Raw genomic sequence first — 21,405 nt, forward strand, 5'->3', positions numbered from 1 at the left:
TACCGTATGAACTAGATATAAAGGTTATGTAGATCCCTCTCCCTCAACCCACCACACCAATATTTTCTTGGTTTCTATCGACCATAAAATATTCCACAAAAACATTTGACATATATTGGTATTTAATGGGATTTTATCAGGTCAAGTAGTTATTTCTATTTTTGGACAAATTTTGATGTACACTACATACAATGCAACCACATTCCTACCATCTGCCATCACCACCAAAACGTCCATATAAACCCAAGTATTTGCATTGATGTACTTTTGTAATCCTTATCCTTCCCTCCTTCTTATTGAGGATTCTGCACTATTTAAAAAAGTGTGTTTGTTGGATTAGGTAGGACCTTACAGAGGATAACTATTTTCTACTGAGTTAAAACAAACAGGGTGAACTCAGGTTTCCTGAACTTCCAGTGCCTTTACTAAGTGAGAGCAGCATTTCCACTAGACCTGAGTTTGCAGTGTGTTTTGCATGAAGGAGTTTTGGATTTCAACATATGAACAGCTTCAGCATCAGCAAGGTTTTCCACAGGCACATAGGTATTTATTAATTCTTGCTATTACTATTTTTTTGGTACATCTTAATCAGTTTACATAAAAACACTAAAGACCATCTGATCTTAAGACCTTTGGTGTCTTGGCTGAAACTGGCAGTTTCATCTAGAGCTGCTCAGTGTTTTGCAAGAAACTTATGAAGCAGATGCAGCATAAGCTGAAAATCAGCTTTTTTAAAAAAGTGCTTAACTACAGCTGCAAATATTATTTAAAACAACATCATCAGCACTCCTATAGCAGTGAAACTGAGGTAGAAAGTTTAGGTGACTAGTGCAATTCACACCAAGTCAAGGGCACAGAATCTCAACTCCCTGAGCTAGCCAGTAAAGAACGCTGCCATCTCAGTGTTGGCCATTTTTATAAAGTGTTCACTTTTAAGAAGCTTTTCATTCAAAGACCAACTATTCATTTTCAATACCTTGCTATTACACTTAAATGAAGGATTTATTTGTAAGCCAAAGCTTTCTAGCCAGCAATGGAAATGGACAAGATCAGATGCTGTTGCTGTGCATACCCCAAAATGTTTCAGGCTTTTGCTATGTTTACATAGCCCAATATTCACTGTCTCAGTGCTAATTTCTATGAACTAATATGCATGCTTTATGACACATTAAAATATTAGCCCAGCATATTTCAGTCAAGGTTTTCAAATCACTTTACTGCCAAAGTGAATTATTTGCAACAGCAAACTGAACACAGTCGGAGGGGCAGAGAGGGTGCCTAGACATGGTGACACACACACCTGTGTATTGTGTGCATATATCTGCATAGCAAGTTATGAGCATATGTACGAATGGAACAAGAAAAAGGTTAAAAATACATTTATATCAGCTTCAGGGGGTACCAATATTTTCCCAGTTAGAGCCACAATGACAAGTTTGCCACGGTTGCACCCCATTAGCATTATACAGAGCAGAATGCAGCCACTCAGATACTGTGCCAGAACCCCTGGAGACCACAGATGCCAACCTACATTGCTCCACTTTGATGTAGTCTCTGTTGGTTATGCTTTGGCCACCTCCTAAGTACTAAATACTTACGCATCAATAGTTGGTATTGCATATTTTCCTGTGTTTGTAAGCATAGCACCCTTTGTATTGGGATCTTTCACTTCCATCATGAAACTCCTGGGAATTCCTGTGCTCTTTTTAATCCTGGGAACAGACTCAAAATTTTTGTCCTGTTAAGAAAAAGAATCCAGATATATTTCAGCTTTAAAGGGAACCCATTTAAAAGGGCATCTGAATGCTTAAGTGTGTGAGAGGGATAAAAAAATTGTATTTAATTTTTTTTCCTTTGCAAATATGAGGACTGCATGATAAATACATATAATTCCTTAACTGACTAAGACACTGCAAAGAATCAGGCAGGTGTTTTGAACAAAATGGGACAACTCCTGTACTTGAAGTCAAACACAAGCACAGGTCTTTGCAGTACTAGGCCCTAAAGTGATAATCTCTCCATTCATGTAATAATGGCTGTAAAACATTTATGCTACAGAGTAGATGTCACATACATTTGAATCTACGGGAGGAGAATGGTTGGAAGAGGCATCCTCTTTACACTCATGTGTACAATTAAAATGATAAAGCATTCAAATGTGAATTGGTTTATTCATACAAAATTGATATTGAAACTATGGAGGATGTGACAAGTCTCAGGTAAGCATGAAGCATTCCACAGCTTGCAATATGAAAGTGCAAGACGCACTGGGATAAGGTAAAGAGAGGGCTTGCAATACCAACACACTGGAAAGTACAGGACATATCCCCTTCACCACAATTTCTCTCCTTTTCTTTACTGATAAACTTAAAATATTTTAGAAGAAAATTCTTCTAAATTTTCATTGATTTTTGACACCTCCACACACAGTTTTTAGAATCCATTCTATAAACTCACATTACTCCACACACTGAAATGAGGCTAACTATCATGAATATAAATAACTAAACCTTTACTCCTTACTTCAAATGTGCAATTACTACTTTTAAAAATAGATCAGATAGATAAACATATTGTAAAGGTCCCTCCCTCCCCCCTTAATGTCTTGCAATTCAGAGGAACACAAGGCAGAAAAACCTCTCAGAATGGAATGTTTATCTCTACAGTGCATTCCTATTCTGGAAAAAGATACTAACTCTGAAAATGAATTTTTTTAAATACGTAAACTAAATCCAGCCAGAAATCTGAATTACTAAACAAAGCTCTCCACTATCAGAGTGGATGTCTTATCAACAAATAGTATACAGTTAAACACTATCAGCTACTATGCATAGGCACAAAAGGAGAAATTCAGAGCAGAGTTTCAGCGTTTGCTATGAATTATCTTGCCTATGTGTTTAAGTTAAATCATAAAATGCAATAAACTCATACTACTAAAAACATAACAGTGCAAATCCCTCCATAGACTCTTACCCCATTTGTTGGGCAATTCTTTATGTAATGACCAGGTTTTCCACAACGAAAGCACGTATAGGATGGTGGAGGTGGACCCAAAGGTTTCTTCATGTAACTAAAAAGGTTTAAAAAAGGTGTGTCTACAGTTTTTAAACAGAACATAAGCATATCTGTACAATTTGTCCATAATCTTCAAGGAACAGATTTGACATTATAAACACTTACTTGATTGGATCATATTCATGGCCAGACTGTGACATCATAGCTTTTATTTTATCTTCTTCGGAAGCATTGGCTTCAGCCAGATTGGCAGTCTGTTTAATAGGTAATTATTTGACACACACATTAGAAACACAATTAAGTCCACACAGCCAAAGACAACACCACTCATCCAATCCTGTAAAGAGCAGCACAAATCTAACTGAAGTTGCATCAAAATTGCTGCTTATATTTTATATTGTCATGAAGATGTTCTGGGGAGTCCTTAAGCCATTACATGATGTTTGTGTGCCTGTTAGTCTACTTGAGAAAAGCTTTCTTGGACACTCAAAACCTTAGGCTCTGTTTGTACCTTACATAAAGACTTGTGTAACTGCTCCAATTTTCTTTAAAACAAAAGTGGACTTGGACTTAAGCTAAGTGTACAAAAATCTTATTCAGTACTTTTAAGTTAAAGAAACTGAATATTAAGCTCCAGACTACATGAAAAAGTAAGCTCAGTGTATTTGTATTTATTCAGAAATATGGATACAAGTAGCAGTATTTACATTTCAGTGTTAAAAGGACACTCAACTTGAATTATTTGAAACTTACTCTTTTGTTTGTTTTGTTTTAAATAAAGTCTGGGTCTCTGATATAGCACCCTTGAAGAGAATGTGCTTTTAAAATTCCTTTAGTTTTTTAAATAAGGGTATGTGTATTCCCCTCCTGAGATTTTTAGAAGGGTCTTTTCAGTAAAGTAGAAACTGACTATACACAGAGTTCTGTCACGTGTAAATAGACTAAAAATGTATTTTTGTTAACTTTACACTATGAAGTGTTGTAACTACAGCGGGTACAAAATTTGCAGATAAATAGCTTTCAAGTTGACTGTCTCTCTTTAATATGAAAACTGTAAATGTAATCCTCATATGTGGAGCTAACCTTTCAAAATACTGAAGCCAACTGAGGAAAAAAATTAAAATTTACTAGTACTCGTTAAAATATTTCATTACACACTAGTCCAGATACAAGCAGGGTCTAAGGGAGTGACTGCTAATTACTTGGATCTTCAAGCACCTAGCATTCAGATCAACCACTCAAAGTATTTTATCTTTTTATACATTCATTCACAAAAGCAACCAACTAGTTTCAACATTTTATTAAATGGTTGTTTCATATACATAGCTTTTCTTAACAGTAACATCAACCAGATTGACATCTATGAAACCATTTCCATTAACATTTACAGAAAATGTGATTTACAGATACTTAACTAATTTGTTTGAACCCAAACAGTTTACAAACACATCCAAAAGCACAAAACATTAGTAGGAATAGACCAAAATTCCAATATGGCATTTAATACATAATAGGAATAAAACAGAAAACTGTTAAACACATTGCCTCCATGCTAAGCCAATCTGTGCTGAAGAGGTTAAAGTAAGTAACAGTTTTGAGCTGCTTTATGTTATGTTTCTGCATTTTTCTGAAATACTTATGTTCTATCAAAAAACTTAAAAAGGAATACACCACGTGGACAGCTTTTCACATCTTAGAATAAGAAAGTTGACACGAGCTTACAAAACCGAGGACAGATTTAGGGACAGCACTAATGGAAGCCAATCTCTTTAGATGGCTATTTTTCAAGTTAAATTTCTTTGTTGCCAAATGAATGTAAGATTTTCATGTTTATAGTGGAGGGGAAGCTGTAGATGGAAAGAATTATATTTTTCCCTGGAAAACAAACACCAGTCTTTACCCTCAAAAGAAAGGAAGTCTAACTACTCTGTATAATGTCCTAACCTTTCTAATCTTTTAAATTTTAAAAGAGCAATAATTTACTTGGCTGATACTATAGTATCTTTTTAGAAAGTGTAGTCACTAGTGCTTTCCCAAACAAAGTCACACATCATTGAGCAGAAAATGCAAGCAGTTTCATAGCAAAACATGGCATATACAACAGTTTCAAAAGGTCACATTTGCCAATATGCCACAAATACACATTGGTATATTCCTATAAACAATTGATACATTTACACAATTTACAAGTCTGTGTTCAAACAAATTAGATTGTATAAATGTTGTCCACTGTAAATATACTACAAGTCTATAACTTATGAAATTATGTGCAACACTCAAAGAATTGGTCTAGCACTGGAAAGTCTAGAAATCCAAAAAATAACCGTGCAATTGTCCATGTTAACGAAAAGCTTCTATTTTGGCTGTTGCAAAAAACTCTGGCAAGTCCATAACTTACAGCCAAAATATTATTAAATTCTTCTTTAAAAATTGTGCTAGTTTCCAATGGAAAATTAACGGAACGTATGAAAGAAACGGTAAACAGCTTCTGAAGTGCTTCTTCCTTGTGTCTTGAAGATGAGTAATACTGCAACATTATGCTGAGGCTGATAAGGTACTCCCCTTCTATCTTCCCAAACTGGGAACTACTCTTTACAGGATAGTATCAATCAATATATACACAAATTTTCAAGTTAAAGTCAGCACTTTTCACTAAAATAAAATTTTGCTCATATTACAAAATTAGCCAGATATAGATCACAATATAAGACATTTAAATATCAAGCAAACAATTCATTCAGTTTTATTTGACAAGAATATATATGTATATATACCTTTGTAAGCTGGGCCAGAGAAATAGATGCAGAAGAGTCATCAATCTGTTCACAAAAAATTAAACACACATTCAAGTTCCACAGTCAAAACATAGTGATATTTAGCCTCTATTGTAGTTTGAATGTCTACTCTGGGTATTTTTGTGTGTGTCATTGACAGAGGCATTTTCCAAAGTAGTGCAATTTTTATTTGCACAAAAGAAATGGGGCCCAAAACCATGGCAGCTTTAAAAATGTGTGATAGATCAGGAGGGGTCAGCTTCTAAGGGGAAGACACTAAAATAGTGAAGCAACTTGCTTAAATCAATGTATTGACTCAGAGCCTCTTCTCCCCTTGATGAGACCCCATAGCGCCCTAAATCAATAGGACTCAATATATTATGGACAGAACAAATACTTCTCACTTTGTAGCTAACTGGATTAAATTTTTTAAAATAATTTTTTAAAGTTAGTTTGAGAAAGAATTGTGTTAACATATAAATATATGTTTACTATATTTTGTAATTTAACACTTAATCATGAATGAGTGTGGTTATGCTTTTGTGAAGTACACAGTCGCCTGTTGCCAAAAGAAAGAACAGGCATATCAGCCCAGAGATAAAATCTTGTCAAAAAAAATCCATTTCATAAAAGCAATCCTTCCACTTATCTATGAGTCGCAAAATAAACTGTCTGGATCAAATGAGGACAAGTAAAAAGCTGTATAATTCTATATGTCATAAGAGTTTACTAGAACAGGGAAGAAATTAAACAAGTCCATTTTATTAAAACAGAAGGGCATATTATAAAACTGAACTGAAAACATGCAATTGACTTTATAGAGATTTCAATATTTAACATCCTCCACGCCCCACGCCCCCAAAAAGGACAGTTTTTAATAGCAGTCATGAGGAGCGGTTATGGACTCCATTATGGACAAAAGCAAGAAAGCATACTTTCAGAGACGAAGGTAGACTCAGGTCCCAACCCTGCAAGCTGCTCATCCATGCGACCCCCCCATATGCTTGCCCAGACAAAGTACCTTGCAGGAAAGTGGCTGATTTTAAAGGCTTCAAATGGATCATTGACTGCAGCATAAATTAGATTACCTATTCAAAACGATTGGTAATATGTAATTTTTCCACACATGAAAAGGAAAATTCCTGTGCTCTTTGTAGAGGTATCAAATTGTAACATGCCACCACCACCAAGGATGAAATGATTAAATAATCAAAATAATACTTAATTATCAAAATAAAATTTGTAGAGAGAAAATATTTAGAAATTTTGGGCTCAGTGGTTATTTTGTCTTAAATAAAGCTGACTGGAGAAATGGAATAAAATTTCACAAGTTAGAGACCTCTCAAGTGAAGCCAATACTATCACTAGCATAAGCTGGAGAAAGATTAAAAAGAAAAAAAAAAGTAATGGAACAGGTTTTTAAAGAATCCTATAGAAATTCTACATTACTTAATGTAGTAGAAATATGCCACAGAATAATTGTATTATTCCAACTTTGGGGAAATGTTTCTGTAGTGAACCTATTCTTCATTCAATCAAAAAGGTCCAAGAGTTCATGATTCCTCCACCACATGGGACTCTTCTGCACATGAGCAGTACTTGCAACACAACTTATACACGGATTTTTACAGAATTGTTACAAAGACTTCAAGAAATGATACTCCTGAAAATATTCCACGGAGGGGAAGAATTAGAAGACTCAGAATATGAAGCCCCTTTTCAATGGTAATGCTTTGCGAATTTTTTTTTATTATAAATTTCAATTTAAGAAAATTTCAGTCTGTTATAAAATCTCGATATGCTACGTTGTGATGCTCTACATTCAATTAGGTTGAAAAAGGAAATGTAGTTAAATAACCAGAAAGCGGAGGTTTCAGAAGTCCCTCCTTTTTACATGTGGAAATAAAGAGTGCTCTGGTTTACAATTACAGCTGATAAAACTAGTTTCTGAGCTTCTGTGTTTAACAATTTATGAAGTGTTATGAATGTTTTATCAATTTTTTGCCAATGCTAGACTTCTCAGTGTTCAATAGTACAACTGCAAGAGTCCAATGGATAGCTTTTCTAAATCGGTTATATTTTCTACCTTGAGCACAGCAAGATAACATAACAGATAAAATTTTCTCATGCAAAAGCATTAATGGTTTTAGACACAAGTCTGACCTGATCTCTTAAGGAAGGGGGTAATGGTGTTATTCCTGAACATTAAATTACCACCAGAGGGAGTGAATAGTTGATTTAATGTCCGAGTATCTCCTGGTGGCCTCCCGGCCTGTTTTGTATTCTTCTCCTTTTTGCTGTCAACTTTTTCAAAATTTCTACTATAGTATGTGGTCAAGCTTCCTGCCAGCCACTGGATTCAGACACATGGAACCTACATGTCCAAGGTTCTTGTGACTCCAGGTGAGAGTACAACAGAACAGACCTGATACTGTAGTAGAACTTGAATAATAAAAAAGGTGAATGATTGGATTGGATCCCATGTCACCAGAAAACTGCTCAGAGGAACTGGAGTAGAGTTGGGGGGGGGAGGAAAGAGGTGAGAAGGACAACAAACCATTCAATCCCAAACTTTACACATAGACCACTGTTGGAGAACTATAGGGATTTCCGTTTCAATTATAAGGCCTACAATACTCAGGATTCAAGTTAACTGAAGAATTGGCCAACCAGGATTTCAGCTGCATTTTAGTGACTTGTGCTCTGAGCAAAGGACTGTTTTCTGTATTTCTACAGCACCTAAGACAATGGGGGTACTGATTCTGATTAAGGCTTCTTTTTGCTACTGACACTCTGATACTAATAAGGTAGTCACCAGTTTTAAAACAAAGGTTCAAAACCCTAAATCATATTGTGACAATGTCAGAATGGGCACAGTGTAGGAGGATATTAACACATAAAGAGCAAGAAATGCAGAAATAATCAGTCAAGATAATTATCAAATTACTTGAATTTATATCAGGTATACTAACCCATTTTAAACTTGCTGCCCTATGTTTTGTTTTTAGTGTGTCAGCTTTCAATTAACTTAATCCTAGTACACTGGAGCCAAGTTCTGCTTTTAGATACATGCAATGGGAGTTGTGCACATATAACTAAGGACAGAATTTGTCCCTGATTTTAGGTTGTCCTGGGCAATTACAGGTAATAAGTGTGCCCACATCACTGGAAGTGACTTATCCTGGATACTGCAAGGATTGAACCCCTACTGTCTTTGAGATTTAAAGATGAAAAGCACTAAGAGTTAGGTATTATCATTAACAGAAACTGCATATGTAGAGGACTGGCAAGATCAGGCCCCAATTGATTTTTTTCTGCCCACAACCTAAATAGCGTCCAATCATGCCAACAAGACAAGAGGGAATATTTTTCCTTTGCTTCCATTTTAATTTAAATAGTTCTAATTAGAATTAATACAGCCATTCTTTAAAGTATATTTTTTAAAACTGATGAGAAATCTATATCAGCTCATAATAAGATGCTACTTAGAAATGTAATACAGAGATGCCAGGGAACACACAAGGCTAAAAGAATGTTAACTTTATTTATGAACATGTGATCTGTGTTCATACACATGCTAGTAAACAAAAAGGAAAAGAACTGTTTTCAAGAAATAAAAACTCATCTGAATTAGACCAAATACTGTAAATGTGGGTCACATAAATGCATTACATTAACTTCTAGGGTCACTGGGCCAGTCAAGCTAATTTGAGCGAGCGCTGAGACATAAGTATGTCTAAAAACCAATTTGAACCAACTGCTAACAGAATTTTGGATTGCAGATTAGGTTTTTAAAGATGTTAATACCACAAGTACAGAAGACTAGGATTTTAGATTTATTGTTACATTTCTTGAGAACTAGAGGCTATATTCTTCACAGACCACCGACCCAAAGGTAGGAATTTCTAGATTCTGTTTTTTTAAAAGCTTATCAAGCAATCAGATCCAATGATCCAGGGTTAGTGTAATGCCTCATACCATTCTAGATAAAAATCAGTTGTACTTAAAGAAAAATGAAAAATAAACACCAAGTAATAATTCTGAATACTAATTAGATTAATACTAATAATACTATTTTGAAATGTTTGAATTATGCACAATATTCAACCCAATCAGCAAGTCAAAGTCTACACCATAACCAGTTAAATATTTGTTTGTGTAACTATAATTCTGTATTTTGCAACAGACTAACAATCAGTGTGTCAAACCTAAAGAAAAATGCAGCCCCTTTTTCAACTGTAAAAGCAGAAGTGGTGGTATACTAAAGAAAGGCTTGGTCACTAACAGCTTAAGAAGCATCCAACTCAGAATTGACCCAGATCAGAAAATGTGCTGCAGGTCAGAGTTAAGGAGGTTGGTAGGGGGCTTCACCTGGATTGCACAAGGGTCTAGCAGACAAGATGACTAATTAGCTGAAATTCCTACACCAAGTTTTAGATACTTTAGTCTGCAGACATACTAAACTGTATATCACAGAAAGTGGAAGAATCAAATGCAGAACTTTAGAATACCACTTTGTGTACCAAAAGTTAGTCAAATTCATGGCAACTGTTTCAAGACATTTATGTATTTAGAGGCGCCCAAACACTCCTTTTTAATCTCACAGTTTTATGGAATGTAAATATTCAAGTATTTAAGGACAGCAAAACGAGCCATTTAGCTGCACAGAAATGCGCCCCCTCCCGAAATGCTGGGATATATTTGGTTCAGCATTTGTTTGAACCCCAAATCAAAAAGTAAGAAACAATACCAAGTTTAACAATAATGGTTTCTCAGTGGTTTTTGATAACATTTTCAAAAACCATTAGGCAAAAAAAGTATTGAAAACAAAAGCTAAGTGATACAATGTGAAAATGGCAAAAAATACACTCCAAACATTTTTATTGCAAGAAACAAAAAAGCACACAACAACCTGTACAAACATACATATTACTAACTATAGACAGACAGATGTAGAACATGGCACCATGTTCAATTGTGCAAACCTTGAACCTTCATGATCTGAAATTGATCGTACATTATCTGTACAACACAGAGTCATACAGGAAGTATTCTAGCATATTCAATATGAAATACAATGCATTACTTGGCACAAATACTAGTATTCACATTAAAAGTGTGCAAATGATGGCATTACTCAATATTTTTACTATTTTGCATCAAATACATTGTATTTACAATATATACTGTGCTTTGTTGGAAGTTAAATTTTAAGTTAATGTTTAGAAAATTAATTTGCTACATTATTGTTTATAATTAAGTGCAGTGTGTAGGAAAAAAGTGTGAGATTGTGTTTTTACATACTGCTTTTGAAGTTCCACTCACTGGTTCAGTTCGACTTCTAGAAGAAGAAATAAAAAGTTGTCAGAATAAGAACACTGTTTACATCCTTCAAACAAACAATGAAAACATACTATGCTGTGATTACCAATATTATATGTTCTGATAATTTAGTGAATATAGAAATTTAGGTGACTAGAGAAACTGTTCTCCCTTGGGCGTCACAGCATTACTTTGAAGTTACATTTATATTTTGTATTTTCAAAACAAGTATTGTAAGACTCATGTTTGTGGAATAGAATTTATTTAGTAAAAATTGAATTTAAAATTCAACAAGTCTGCATTTGGACAATTGCCAACATATTAATGATCCTAAATATGAACTGCTTCATGCTACAATTCTGTATTCTCAGACTATCACCTGTCTAAGCAGGGGCTTACAGTATCCAAACAACTCTGACATTCCTAATGCAGTTATACTAAGGATCAGCTCTGAGTCTCACTGACTGTATTTGATTATTATTCTAGCTTCTGAAAAAGAGTGGTAGTCTAGACAGTTATTGGCCTAGTGGAAGGGAGGAAGTAGTAGACATGATATATCGTGATTTTAGTAAGGCGTTTGACACAGTCTCGCATGATTGCAAGCACTTTGGAGGACAGGATTAAAACTCAAAGTGACCTACACAAATTGGAGAATCAATCTGAAATCAACAAGATGAAATTCAATAAAGAAAATGCCAAGTGCTACACTTAGGAAAGAAAAATCAAATGCATAAACACAAACTGAGGAATAGCTGGCCAGGCAATAGTACGGCAGAAAGGATCCAGGGATTATAGTACATCACAAACTAAGTATGAACCAATATGTGATGCAGTTGCAAAAAAAGGCTAATATTCTGGGAGGTATTAATAGGTGCATGTATGTAAAATGCAGGAGATAGTTGTTCCACTCTATTTGACATGGTGAAGCCTTAGCTGGAATATTGTGCTCAGTTTTGGGTGCCACACTTTAGGAAAGATGTGGACAAATTGTAGAGTCCAGAGGAGAACAACAAAAATGATAAAAGGTTTAGAAAACTTGACCTATGAGGAAAGGTAAAAAAATCTGGCCATGTTTAGTCTTGAGAAAAGATGACTGAGGGGGACCGGATAGTCTTCAAAGAGGCTAAGGGATGTTATAAAGAGGACAGTGATCAATTGTTCGCAATGTCCACTGAAGGGAGAACAAGAAGCTTAATCTGCAGCAAGGGAGACTCAGAAAAATCTTCCTAGCATCTAACCTAACTATAAGGTTAGGAAAGTACTGGAATAGATTACCAAGGAAAATCATGGAATCCCTATCATTGGAGGTTTTTAAGAACAGGTTAGACAAACACCGGGTCAGGGATGGTGTAGAGGTATACTTGGTCCTGCCTCAGCATGGGGGGATGGGCTAGATTACCTCAAGGTCCCTTCAGCCCTACATTTCTATTGTTTGAAATGTGTCTGATATTGAAATATTATTGGATTCTATTGTTTGAAATGTGAATTTTAACTTGTAAGAATTGTGCTAAAAAGTAGAATGTTTGAGGTACAGTGAATAATACTATAAATCCTCAGCAATGTGGTACTCATACAGGATTTCTTTGTGGAAGCCCAAACACCCTGGTGAGGGATCTGCTGATTTTAGCCACGAAAGTGCCCAGATAGTAAACCTTTTATATATGCTATATTGACTAAAAGTAGTAGTAGAAACATCACCTGAAAGAAGTTTCTAGGATTTTGTGCGGTTTAGGAGTCCTGTGACAAAAAAAAAGTCTTAATTACCAGAATTTGCTCAAAATAAATCCTGAATATTCTACAGTATTTAGGAATTCCTTTATTACATTTGAAAGTGTGTTGAGGTTCTACATATTGATTCTGGATCTGCAAACTACTTAGAGAACTAGGCATGCAATTGTTGGTATTGTTAATAAGAGTTGTATATTTAATTAATGAAGTTGCGAAAAGTCTCCCATGAGCTGAGGCAGTTTAATGCCTCGCATGGAATTTATTTATGCATGTAGGACTTGTGCTTACAACAGTCACTACTAGGAAAACTGATCCAGGCTCACAATCAAATCAGAGGTAACGACATCCCAAAGGTGGGGATAGGTGAGGAAGTTCTTTAAGATATACACCACACATTTGTTGATCAATGTGTTTACCTTGAAGAACATGCTACAAGATGAACAGTAAATTTTGAAAGGCATTGCATACAACAATACTGTAGTTCTGGGCTTAAAATCTCAAAGCTGCTTATTTTTAAGTTAACTATACTAATGAGCAGCTTAATAATTAAATTGGCACACAGTATGCAACTACTCAGGAGTCACTTCTGCACTTTGCCTTCTACTTGTTAGGCTAGAAGCACCACAGAAGCAATGGGCAGCCTTTATGGAGAGAGCAAGATGCACCATTCTTTTTGTACCCCCTACAGATTTCTATCCAGATACTTATTCTATTCAATAACTTATCTGTTACTATCTAACACTTTACTTTGGAATAGCACTGAAGCACCAGGAAGATGCTGTCTGCTCAGCCACAGATTAAAATGACTCATTCAAACAAAGCTAGTGAAACTAATGTAGAAGTGGGATAATACAGGAGGAAAGAAGGGTAACAAGCAACCTGCAATCCTGACTTCATTCTTTGGAATTTCTGACATTTTAGCCAACACTACATCTGTTACTCCACACTGGGATTAACAGGGAAAACAGACATTTGGTGCTCAATGGTAACATAGTATAAAACAGAATTAATGAAAATCTTTTAATCTTGTTCACATGCAAAATGGCTGACCTGATTACTGAATTTCAGGGTGGGAAGGGATTATCACCTCCCTCACCACATACATTTGGGAACCTTGTTCTTTTTGCCTTCCACTGAAGCAGTGATTGTCTCTTGGAATCTGGCAGGCATATCCCCCATAAAACCTCCTGTGTTTGGAAGATATACAGAATGGTGGACCTTGGTCTTTCCAGTATGGTTTCTATGAAAGACTCCATGATTGTTGCCAATACTAATACTAGTTGTTTGTTGGTAAAGTACTTGTCCTGCCCTGTCCCAAGACAGAAGTACACCCATCCACTTACTGACAAGTAGTCATCTCTGACATGGGAATGAGTGCGTGTATATATATATATATTACACACACACACAAACATGCATAAGAGATGAGAGAGGGGAAAACTTTGGCCAAGCATTATAGGTTTTTCTTATAAAAAGTGCTATGAAATCTTTCCTGTCAATATAGAGCAAAAAGGGCCTCAGTTTAAGGGCACAACCAAAAGACCAACTCACAGAGTAAACTGAACAGAACTCTATCTACCTCAGAATGTAACGGTGGGACTAGAATCTGGAGTCCCAAGAAGGCTAGATATTCAAGCCATCCCTCTGGCAAAGATCAAGAGGTTACAGGTCTCATGCTTTCAGCTACAACGTGAACCAGTAGTAACTCTTATGAAAAGAAGAAAACCTAGACACATTTGAATGCTTCTAGCAAACTATTCATTACCAAAGTCTAATAGCCGCAACACCTGATAGATTATTTGATTTTATGAATACCTACATGACATATGTTTTGCTTGTAGATTTAACTCCTCCAATAGGGATTCTTCTAACAATTACAGATGAGTTCTTAGGAATCAGGGCACTATCATCTGTGTATTCTGAAAAGAGTAAAAATGCGGTAAGAAAGATCAATTTCCATTCCCAAAAAACACATTTCTCTTTTTCATATGCAATTTGTTAGGTATTTAGAAGAATTCATTTAACTGAGAAAAACCAAACCCAGAATTTTAAAATAAATACTGAAAAGGTTAAAATTAATCCACACAAATAAATAGTAGATTTCTATTAATTGACCACCAATTCTAGAGGGTTGTTGCAAACACACACACAGGCAAGTTCTACAGTGTTATAATCAGAAAGGTGACTAAACAGGTACTTTCTTACTCAAGAGATCCAACCCATGGCAAATGTAGGATTTCACTGTAAAATGAGGACAGCTTGGCCCATAACATCTTCATAACTGAACTGGTAACTATGCAAAAGCTACAGTGAATACAGATCTGAAGTAGAGTTTGCACGGCAGGCAGTTCGGAATAGTAATCTTTTAACTTTCAAACTTAAATATGCTATAATGCGTTTATTTACTTAAGTTACTAAAAATATGTTTGAATATTAAAAGTGAAAATTTAAAAAAGCCAATTTATCACTATTGTGTTTATTTTTGGCATTTCTTCAAGCTCAATAAAAATCAATGCCATCAGTTTCACTTTCAGCACTTGATGTTTGGATTGAAAACAAAGTAGAAGAAAGTCTGTATTAACGGTTTAAACTGGATTTCTTTTAATTATGGAAATGTGTCTATTCTTTCTTAAACTAAGCAACTGTCTAGGAAGTAATTGAGAAAAACTCCACAATGCCCCTTGTAGATAGATTCACTTTTCAAAGTAAAACCACTTTAAGACAAAATCGTAGGTTTAGCAAAAAGAAAGACTTAACACTTTAAAAAGCTAAACATTTAAAATAGGTTCTACATAGTGTTGAATTTGTCTTTGTGAAACATATTCTGATCTAACCTCAAGCTCACATAAACCTGCAAGTCTTTAAAAAACAATACCCAACATCAGGTTACTTTCAGATTCAAAATGTGAGTTTTGGGACTACCTCTGCTATAGTGTAACAGTGAGTGGTAACTGAGTTTCCAAGACTAATTTAGCTTGCTCAGGATGAAACTTCTTGCCATGAAAGAGGTCTGACTCTCTATGGCAGCTGGCTACCCCACCCCAAATGGTTTCAACACAGTGGACATCAGTCTGGGTTCAGGAAACATGGCTAAATTATTAGTCATGGAGGCATATAGGGGAAGACATAGTGGGATCAAGATCAAGACAGTGTAGTGTGCCAATGATCATTGAGAAATTCAAACAACTGGGATTCCTGAACAGTGCGGGCGCTATTGAGGGAACTCATGTGCCCAATCTGTGAATTCATATTCCCATATAAAGTCCAAAACGTAGATTAACAGAGAAAGTTACTGCTCAATTGTGACATGGCTTTGAGAGACTTATGACAGTTTCCTGGTTATTTATATAGGGTGGCCAGGCAAAGTGCAAGATGCACAATTTTTCAAACAGCCAGACTTCTAAAAGATGGGCAGAGTAGGACTACAACGCTGACAGTGGCATTTGTCCCCACTGTGATTCTGGTGATCCCACATGCCCGTTTCCTCTATTTCTAATTAATCTATTCCCAGATTACACCAGACTGAAGAGATATCAATTCAAACATACACATCAGGTGCGCATGGTGGTGGCTAGAGAAGCATAAGGTTTTGTGAGACTAAAAATAAAATGGAAATGTTTGTTGACCTCCAAAGGCAGTTCAGTGACCAATGTAACATCTGCCTGCTGCATTTTTAAATATATATTAAAACAAAGGTAGTCTTTTATGGAGAGCTGAAGAAGTAGGCAACTAGCTATGCAGCAACCTATGCACAGCTGGACACACAAGCAGTTGCATCTGAGACTGTCACTTAAATACAAACATTGTGCAATCCTCTTCAGAAATGCTTTGTATACACACACTTTTAAACTGTTGGTTCAGCGAAGTAAATATTGTTTTATTTTTAGCCATTTATATTTCTTTGCTGTGGGCTTCTTGTGTTTGGCATTTAATTATCCAGTTATCTTGATTTGTATAGTGGATGAATTTATGGAGGAGTGATTTCATGTACTAGAGAATAGTAACTGACAGCTGCTTCTGTGAAGTGCCTTTGCAGTTGTGAGCTTATACTCTTGGTGATTTTAATGCATTGGTTTTTCTCATGCTTTATTAGTGATTTGTATTAGTTCTGGTGAGGAAGTTTCATGGAGGAGTGAATTCATGTATTCCTATTAAAGAACATAATGCTTGATGCACAAAGCCTTTATTTTTAAGAAAATGTTTTATTATACAAACATTTGCAAGTCAGCTGCAAAAACAAAACAAAGTAACATTTGTACAACATGAAAGGCAACAGACATTCATTCACAAATTATCTTACTGGGATTCCAATTTTCCTTTCCATTGGCTTCTAAAGGCGCGAGTTGCCAGAGGAATAGAAAGCAAGGGAGCTGAAGAGTAGGTGGCAGCCTCATAACTATTATCCTAATTTAATGTTGTGTTTTACAGGCAATGCAGTGATCAGTTGTTCGATCAACAGAGCCATTTTCCTGAACACTTTGCATCAGTTGAACGTTTCCCTTTAGAACTCTGTCTCCCATTCTAATTTCTCCTCTTCCTGAAATAGTCCTGCCTCATTGTGCTTTGCCCTATATTGCAAATTGGCCCTCATTTTGTGTTCCTTGAACCAGTACACTGACAGATATTTCACCACTGTGAATCTATTCTGCATGACACCATGCCTCTTCTGGGACATCCATCCTACTGGTGTGGCCACTATAGTGAAAAATAAGGAATGAGTTAACCATAGCAATACTCATCGATCCCTAACCCTAGGAATACCAAGACGTGCAACAGAAATAAATTCAGTTTCAAATTTTAATACCTTCTTACAAGTAATTTTCTTCCTGGATTAGACTCAATGAATTCAAAACATTTATAAGAAAGAGGGTTCATTAGGGTGCTAGATTAAGGCCAAGAATGGAATTGAGGGGATAGGTGCTGGTCTACCAATGTTTACTTATTACAGGAAAACACAACACTTGAAACCATTTAACCGGCATTTGGGGATAAAGGAGTTCCTGAGGAAATGAAGGGAGAAGCTGCTAACCATTGCTAATTTATTTGAATAGATGCTTTTTTGACTGTTGCTACACACTGAGCAGAAGTCTTAATTGAGCTGTCCACAATAATGCCCGGATCTTTTCCTGAGGATAATTAATTTAAAATGCAGTAAAGTATGAATTGTTCAAACCATTATCTTCAATTTGCATTACTTTGTGTTGGTCAACGTTAAATTTGATCTGACATCACACTGCCCATCACCACAGCTTGATGAGAGTACTCATGTTAGTCTTCCTCAGTCTTTACTAACTTAAATTGTGTTATTTGCAATTTTGCCACCTCACTTCTATTTCCGTTTCCACACATATACACAGCACTCCTATTAAGGAATCTTGTCAAAATCTGCTCTTAAACTTCTGCTAGGATGATGGCAGCTAATCTGGTGCACCAGTCTGTTATATAGCTTAAAACAGCCAACACTTTTTTTTACAGTGAAGTTCTCATTTTTAGATTTTTTTTTTTTTTTTTTAAAACATTGTCGTCTCTTGCTCTTTGAATCCACCATGCTGAGGCAAACTTCCACCCTGACAGGAAGAATGGCTCATACAGCCAGAGGGTGGGGGAGTTATGTAGGGGCATGCCAATATTGTAGAATTATGGGGAGAACCAAAGCAACTAGGTATGGAAAAAGCTCATCAGCTACAGCTTATACTGTCTAGGTGGTGGAGAAAGGACTTGTGGAGCAGGAGAGGACATTTCTATCCTCACGTAAGACTATTATCTGCCCTTTCAAGAAATGACATTCATAAGAACCCAGAAAACTCTTCCCCAAATAATTAAGTCACAGACTCCCACACCCTGTCCCCACCAGTATATTTTACAATAAAATGACATATACCTGGTGTTGAGAGCTCTGTGTTTTCAGATTCCTTGTCCTGCCAATCTATCTTTGCTGCTATTTCTGGATCTTTCATGCACACAAAACAGTTCCTATGAGGTCAGCAACATGCCTGGCATCTTCAGAACTAGCTTCATGTTCCAGTGGTCCAAATTGTTGACGGAGCCCTCTTCCATCAATGCAATGCATGGGACCTTTGTGCTATGCAGAAGTATTTCTGTGGCTCTGGAAGGTTGAGCCTCAAATAATTTGTCCAGCTCACTATAAAAGGAGCACACTTTTTGCCCTGAACCAGGCCTACTGCCACTAGCTCCAGCCTCATTATACAGGATGTTCAATCCCTTTACCTTTTCTTGGCATTGCCTTCCCCTCTAGTGATGCCCATCTCCACCAGTCACTCAGACTCCCAGTCTCACACTATTATGAATGACCAAGATCATCTGGGCCTTATCTCCTTATATGGCCATTAGTGTTTGCACAGCAACCTCAGGTAGCTAATTCTATGGTCACATGATGGACACCTCCAAAACATGCTGCTGTCAGAACAAGAATAATTTCAGCAAAGTTGTAGAAGAAACTGATAGCCATGGAAACAACATACATTTGAGTTCCATTCTGTATGTAAAGCTATTTGCACAACTTGACCCTACACAAGAAACTTCAGGAAGTAGACTGACGAAGGTCACCTAGGCAGTGAATGCTGCACTGTGAGATCATAGCATGAGGATTACTTGTACAATTGAGGGATGTTACCCCAGCAATCCCTATCCACACGAGCACTGCAATAGATATTAGCACAGTGGTTAGCCTTTCTTCAAGAAAGGTTTTAGAGTAACAGCCATGTTAGTCTGTATTAGCAAAAAGAAAAGGAGTACTTGTGGTACCTTAGAGACTAACCAATTAGCTCACGAAAGCTTATGCTCAAATAAATTGAGGTGCCACAAGTACTCCTTTTCTTTCTTCAAGAAAGGGTCATCTATACAGTGGATGTAATGCCTGTGTACCACTGGAAACATTTTAATACATACAAAATGTGTTAAAGATGTGTTGGGGGAATCAAATGGTGGTTAACACAACAAGTTTTGTATTGTAGATAGCATTTAAGTGGCATCACTAAAGCTGCATGGTAGAAACCAATTTAGACAGGGCTCAAGCCTTTTTATTCCTTTAAAGAGTAGAATTAGATGACTGTGGTAAAAAAAAAAAACATCAGAGCTTGCAAGAACACTATGCAAGAACACAAGAACACAAAAACACATTTTTTCCAGTACACAGAAGGCCAAAGGAGAGGATGAAGAACTGCTCATTTCCCTTGCCATGCGTGGCAAGGGAGTAGGGCAAGAACAACTGCCACTCAAGAAGACTGAACTCCTGAAAAAAATCTACAAGAAAAACTGCCAAACACCTGGTTAATGGAGAAAATCATGAAATCAAAGATAGTTATGAATTCCATGATCTTAAGGTTCTCCTGCAATTTTTGATTAATTCTGTACTGTCTGAAAATCTCCACTTATTATAAAAGTATGATCTGAAATAGATTTTTGTTTTCTTTTTGTAAGTGTATGTATAAAGTGGGCATGAAAGGTATTTTTCCCTTTTAAGGAAGTGTCCCATACTGCTTATTTACCACCTTAGAAATACGAAGGGTGTCCAAAGTCTGAACTTTACTGGTTTTGCTTTTTCAATTTCAGAGAATGTTTAGTGTGAGCTTGAACACCTTACTTGAACATCTTACCATTTGATCCTCAGTTGTTTCAGCCTGACTGTTTTAGTGCCAGTCCATATGAAAACTAGTTGAAAAAATTTAACTAGTCCTCCCATTACTGTTCCACATTGTATCAGTTGTCTCTTCAAGTATCCCAAAATCACTGCTTCTGTGAGCTGTGTCAGAAACTGTGGGAAAAGTATTCATAAGGCACTGTAATTAGAATGGTTCAGAAAGCGCTAGTGTGGTTTGAGGCTGAGCATGTGTTCTTAACATGATTCAGCACCAAAGAGCATGTGCCTAAATTGGTGCTACAGAACCAGTTCAACAGTTGTCTAGTATATACATACAATGCCACAGACTGAAGTTTCTGCCTTGTTAAATCAGCCTTGTAGAAAGCTGTCTGCAGCGAAACAATGCACAACCTTGGCTGTTGCTTATCCTCTGATCCTATTGCGTAGTTTCATTTTTGAAAGAGAAACTGCTAAGGAAGTCAGCAATTAAAACAATAAATATTGAATTACAGAAGGGTTGGCTAATTAATTCAAACTTGCATTAATAAAGTATGCAAGTACTGGTTTTGGCTATGTACTCAACTTCCATATTAGACATAGCGTACACATTATAGCAGACAGTGATCAAGAAAGTGTTAAGTGCTCAATTTCTGTGCATTTGAAGTTGTAACCTCCATATTTATTACTGTTAACTATACCATTTAACATTCATAGTACGCCTACATATAATTCATCTGCTGAACATGACAGCTAGTACAACAGTTGCAACTGAATGTTTATTGACAACTCATGTAATAAGAAGGAGAAAGAACACCTTCACAACTAAAACATACATTAATGAAATGTGACTACATATGGGCCACTGAACTAAGACTTCACTCAAATATATGAGGTCACTAGACACCGTAGTGGAAGAGAGGAAAATCTGACATGGATAGTTCCACTGATTGAGAAGTAATTTTAGAA

General features: G+C 36.2%; 1 protein-coding gene across 3 annotated transcripts in view; it reads right to left on the reverse strand.

Annotated features, from left to right (window-relative positions):
* Positions 1 to 21,405, reverse strand: part of RBBP6 (RB binding protein 6, ubiquitin ligase) — a 45,696-nt gene that overhangs the window by 16,379 nt on the left and 7,912 nt on the right. For 2 of the 3 annotated variants that reach the window (XM_077828170.1, XM_077828168.1), the window contains exons 2-8: positions 14,659 to 14,758; positions 12,810 to 12,848; positions 11,094 to 11,130; positions 5,790 to 5,834; positions 3,181 to 3,269; positions 2,974 to 3,070; positions 1,599 to 1,738 (exon numbers count right to left, since the gene is read on the reverse strand). In XM_077828170.1, coding sequence (XP_077684296.1) covers positions 1,599 to 1,738; positions 2,974 to 3,070; positions 3,181 to 3,269; positions 5,790 to 5,834; positions 11,094 to 11,130; positions 12,810 to 12,848; positions 14,659 to 14,758 — 547 coding nt within the window. The remainder of the gene's footprint in view (positions 1 to 1,598; positions 1,739 to 2,973; positions 3,071 to 3,180; positions 3,270 to 5,789; positions 5,835 to 11,093; positions 11,131 to 12,809; positions 12,849 to 14,658; positions 14,759 to 21,405) is intronic. The other variant, XM_077828169.1, reaches the window with a different exon arrangement.

Source organism: Eretmochelys imbricata, chromosome 10 (genome assembly GCF_965152235.1).
Source record: "Eretmochelys imbricata isolate rEreImb1 chromosome 10, rEreImb1.hap1, whole genome shotgun sequence".
NCBI classification, from domain to species: Eukaryota; Metazoa; Chordata; order Testudines; family Cheloniidae; genus Eretmochelys; species Eretmochelys imbricata.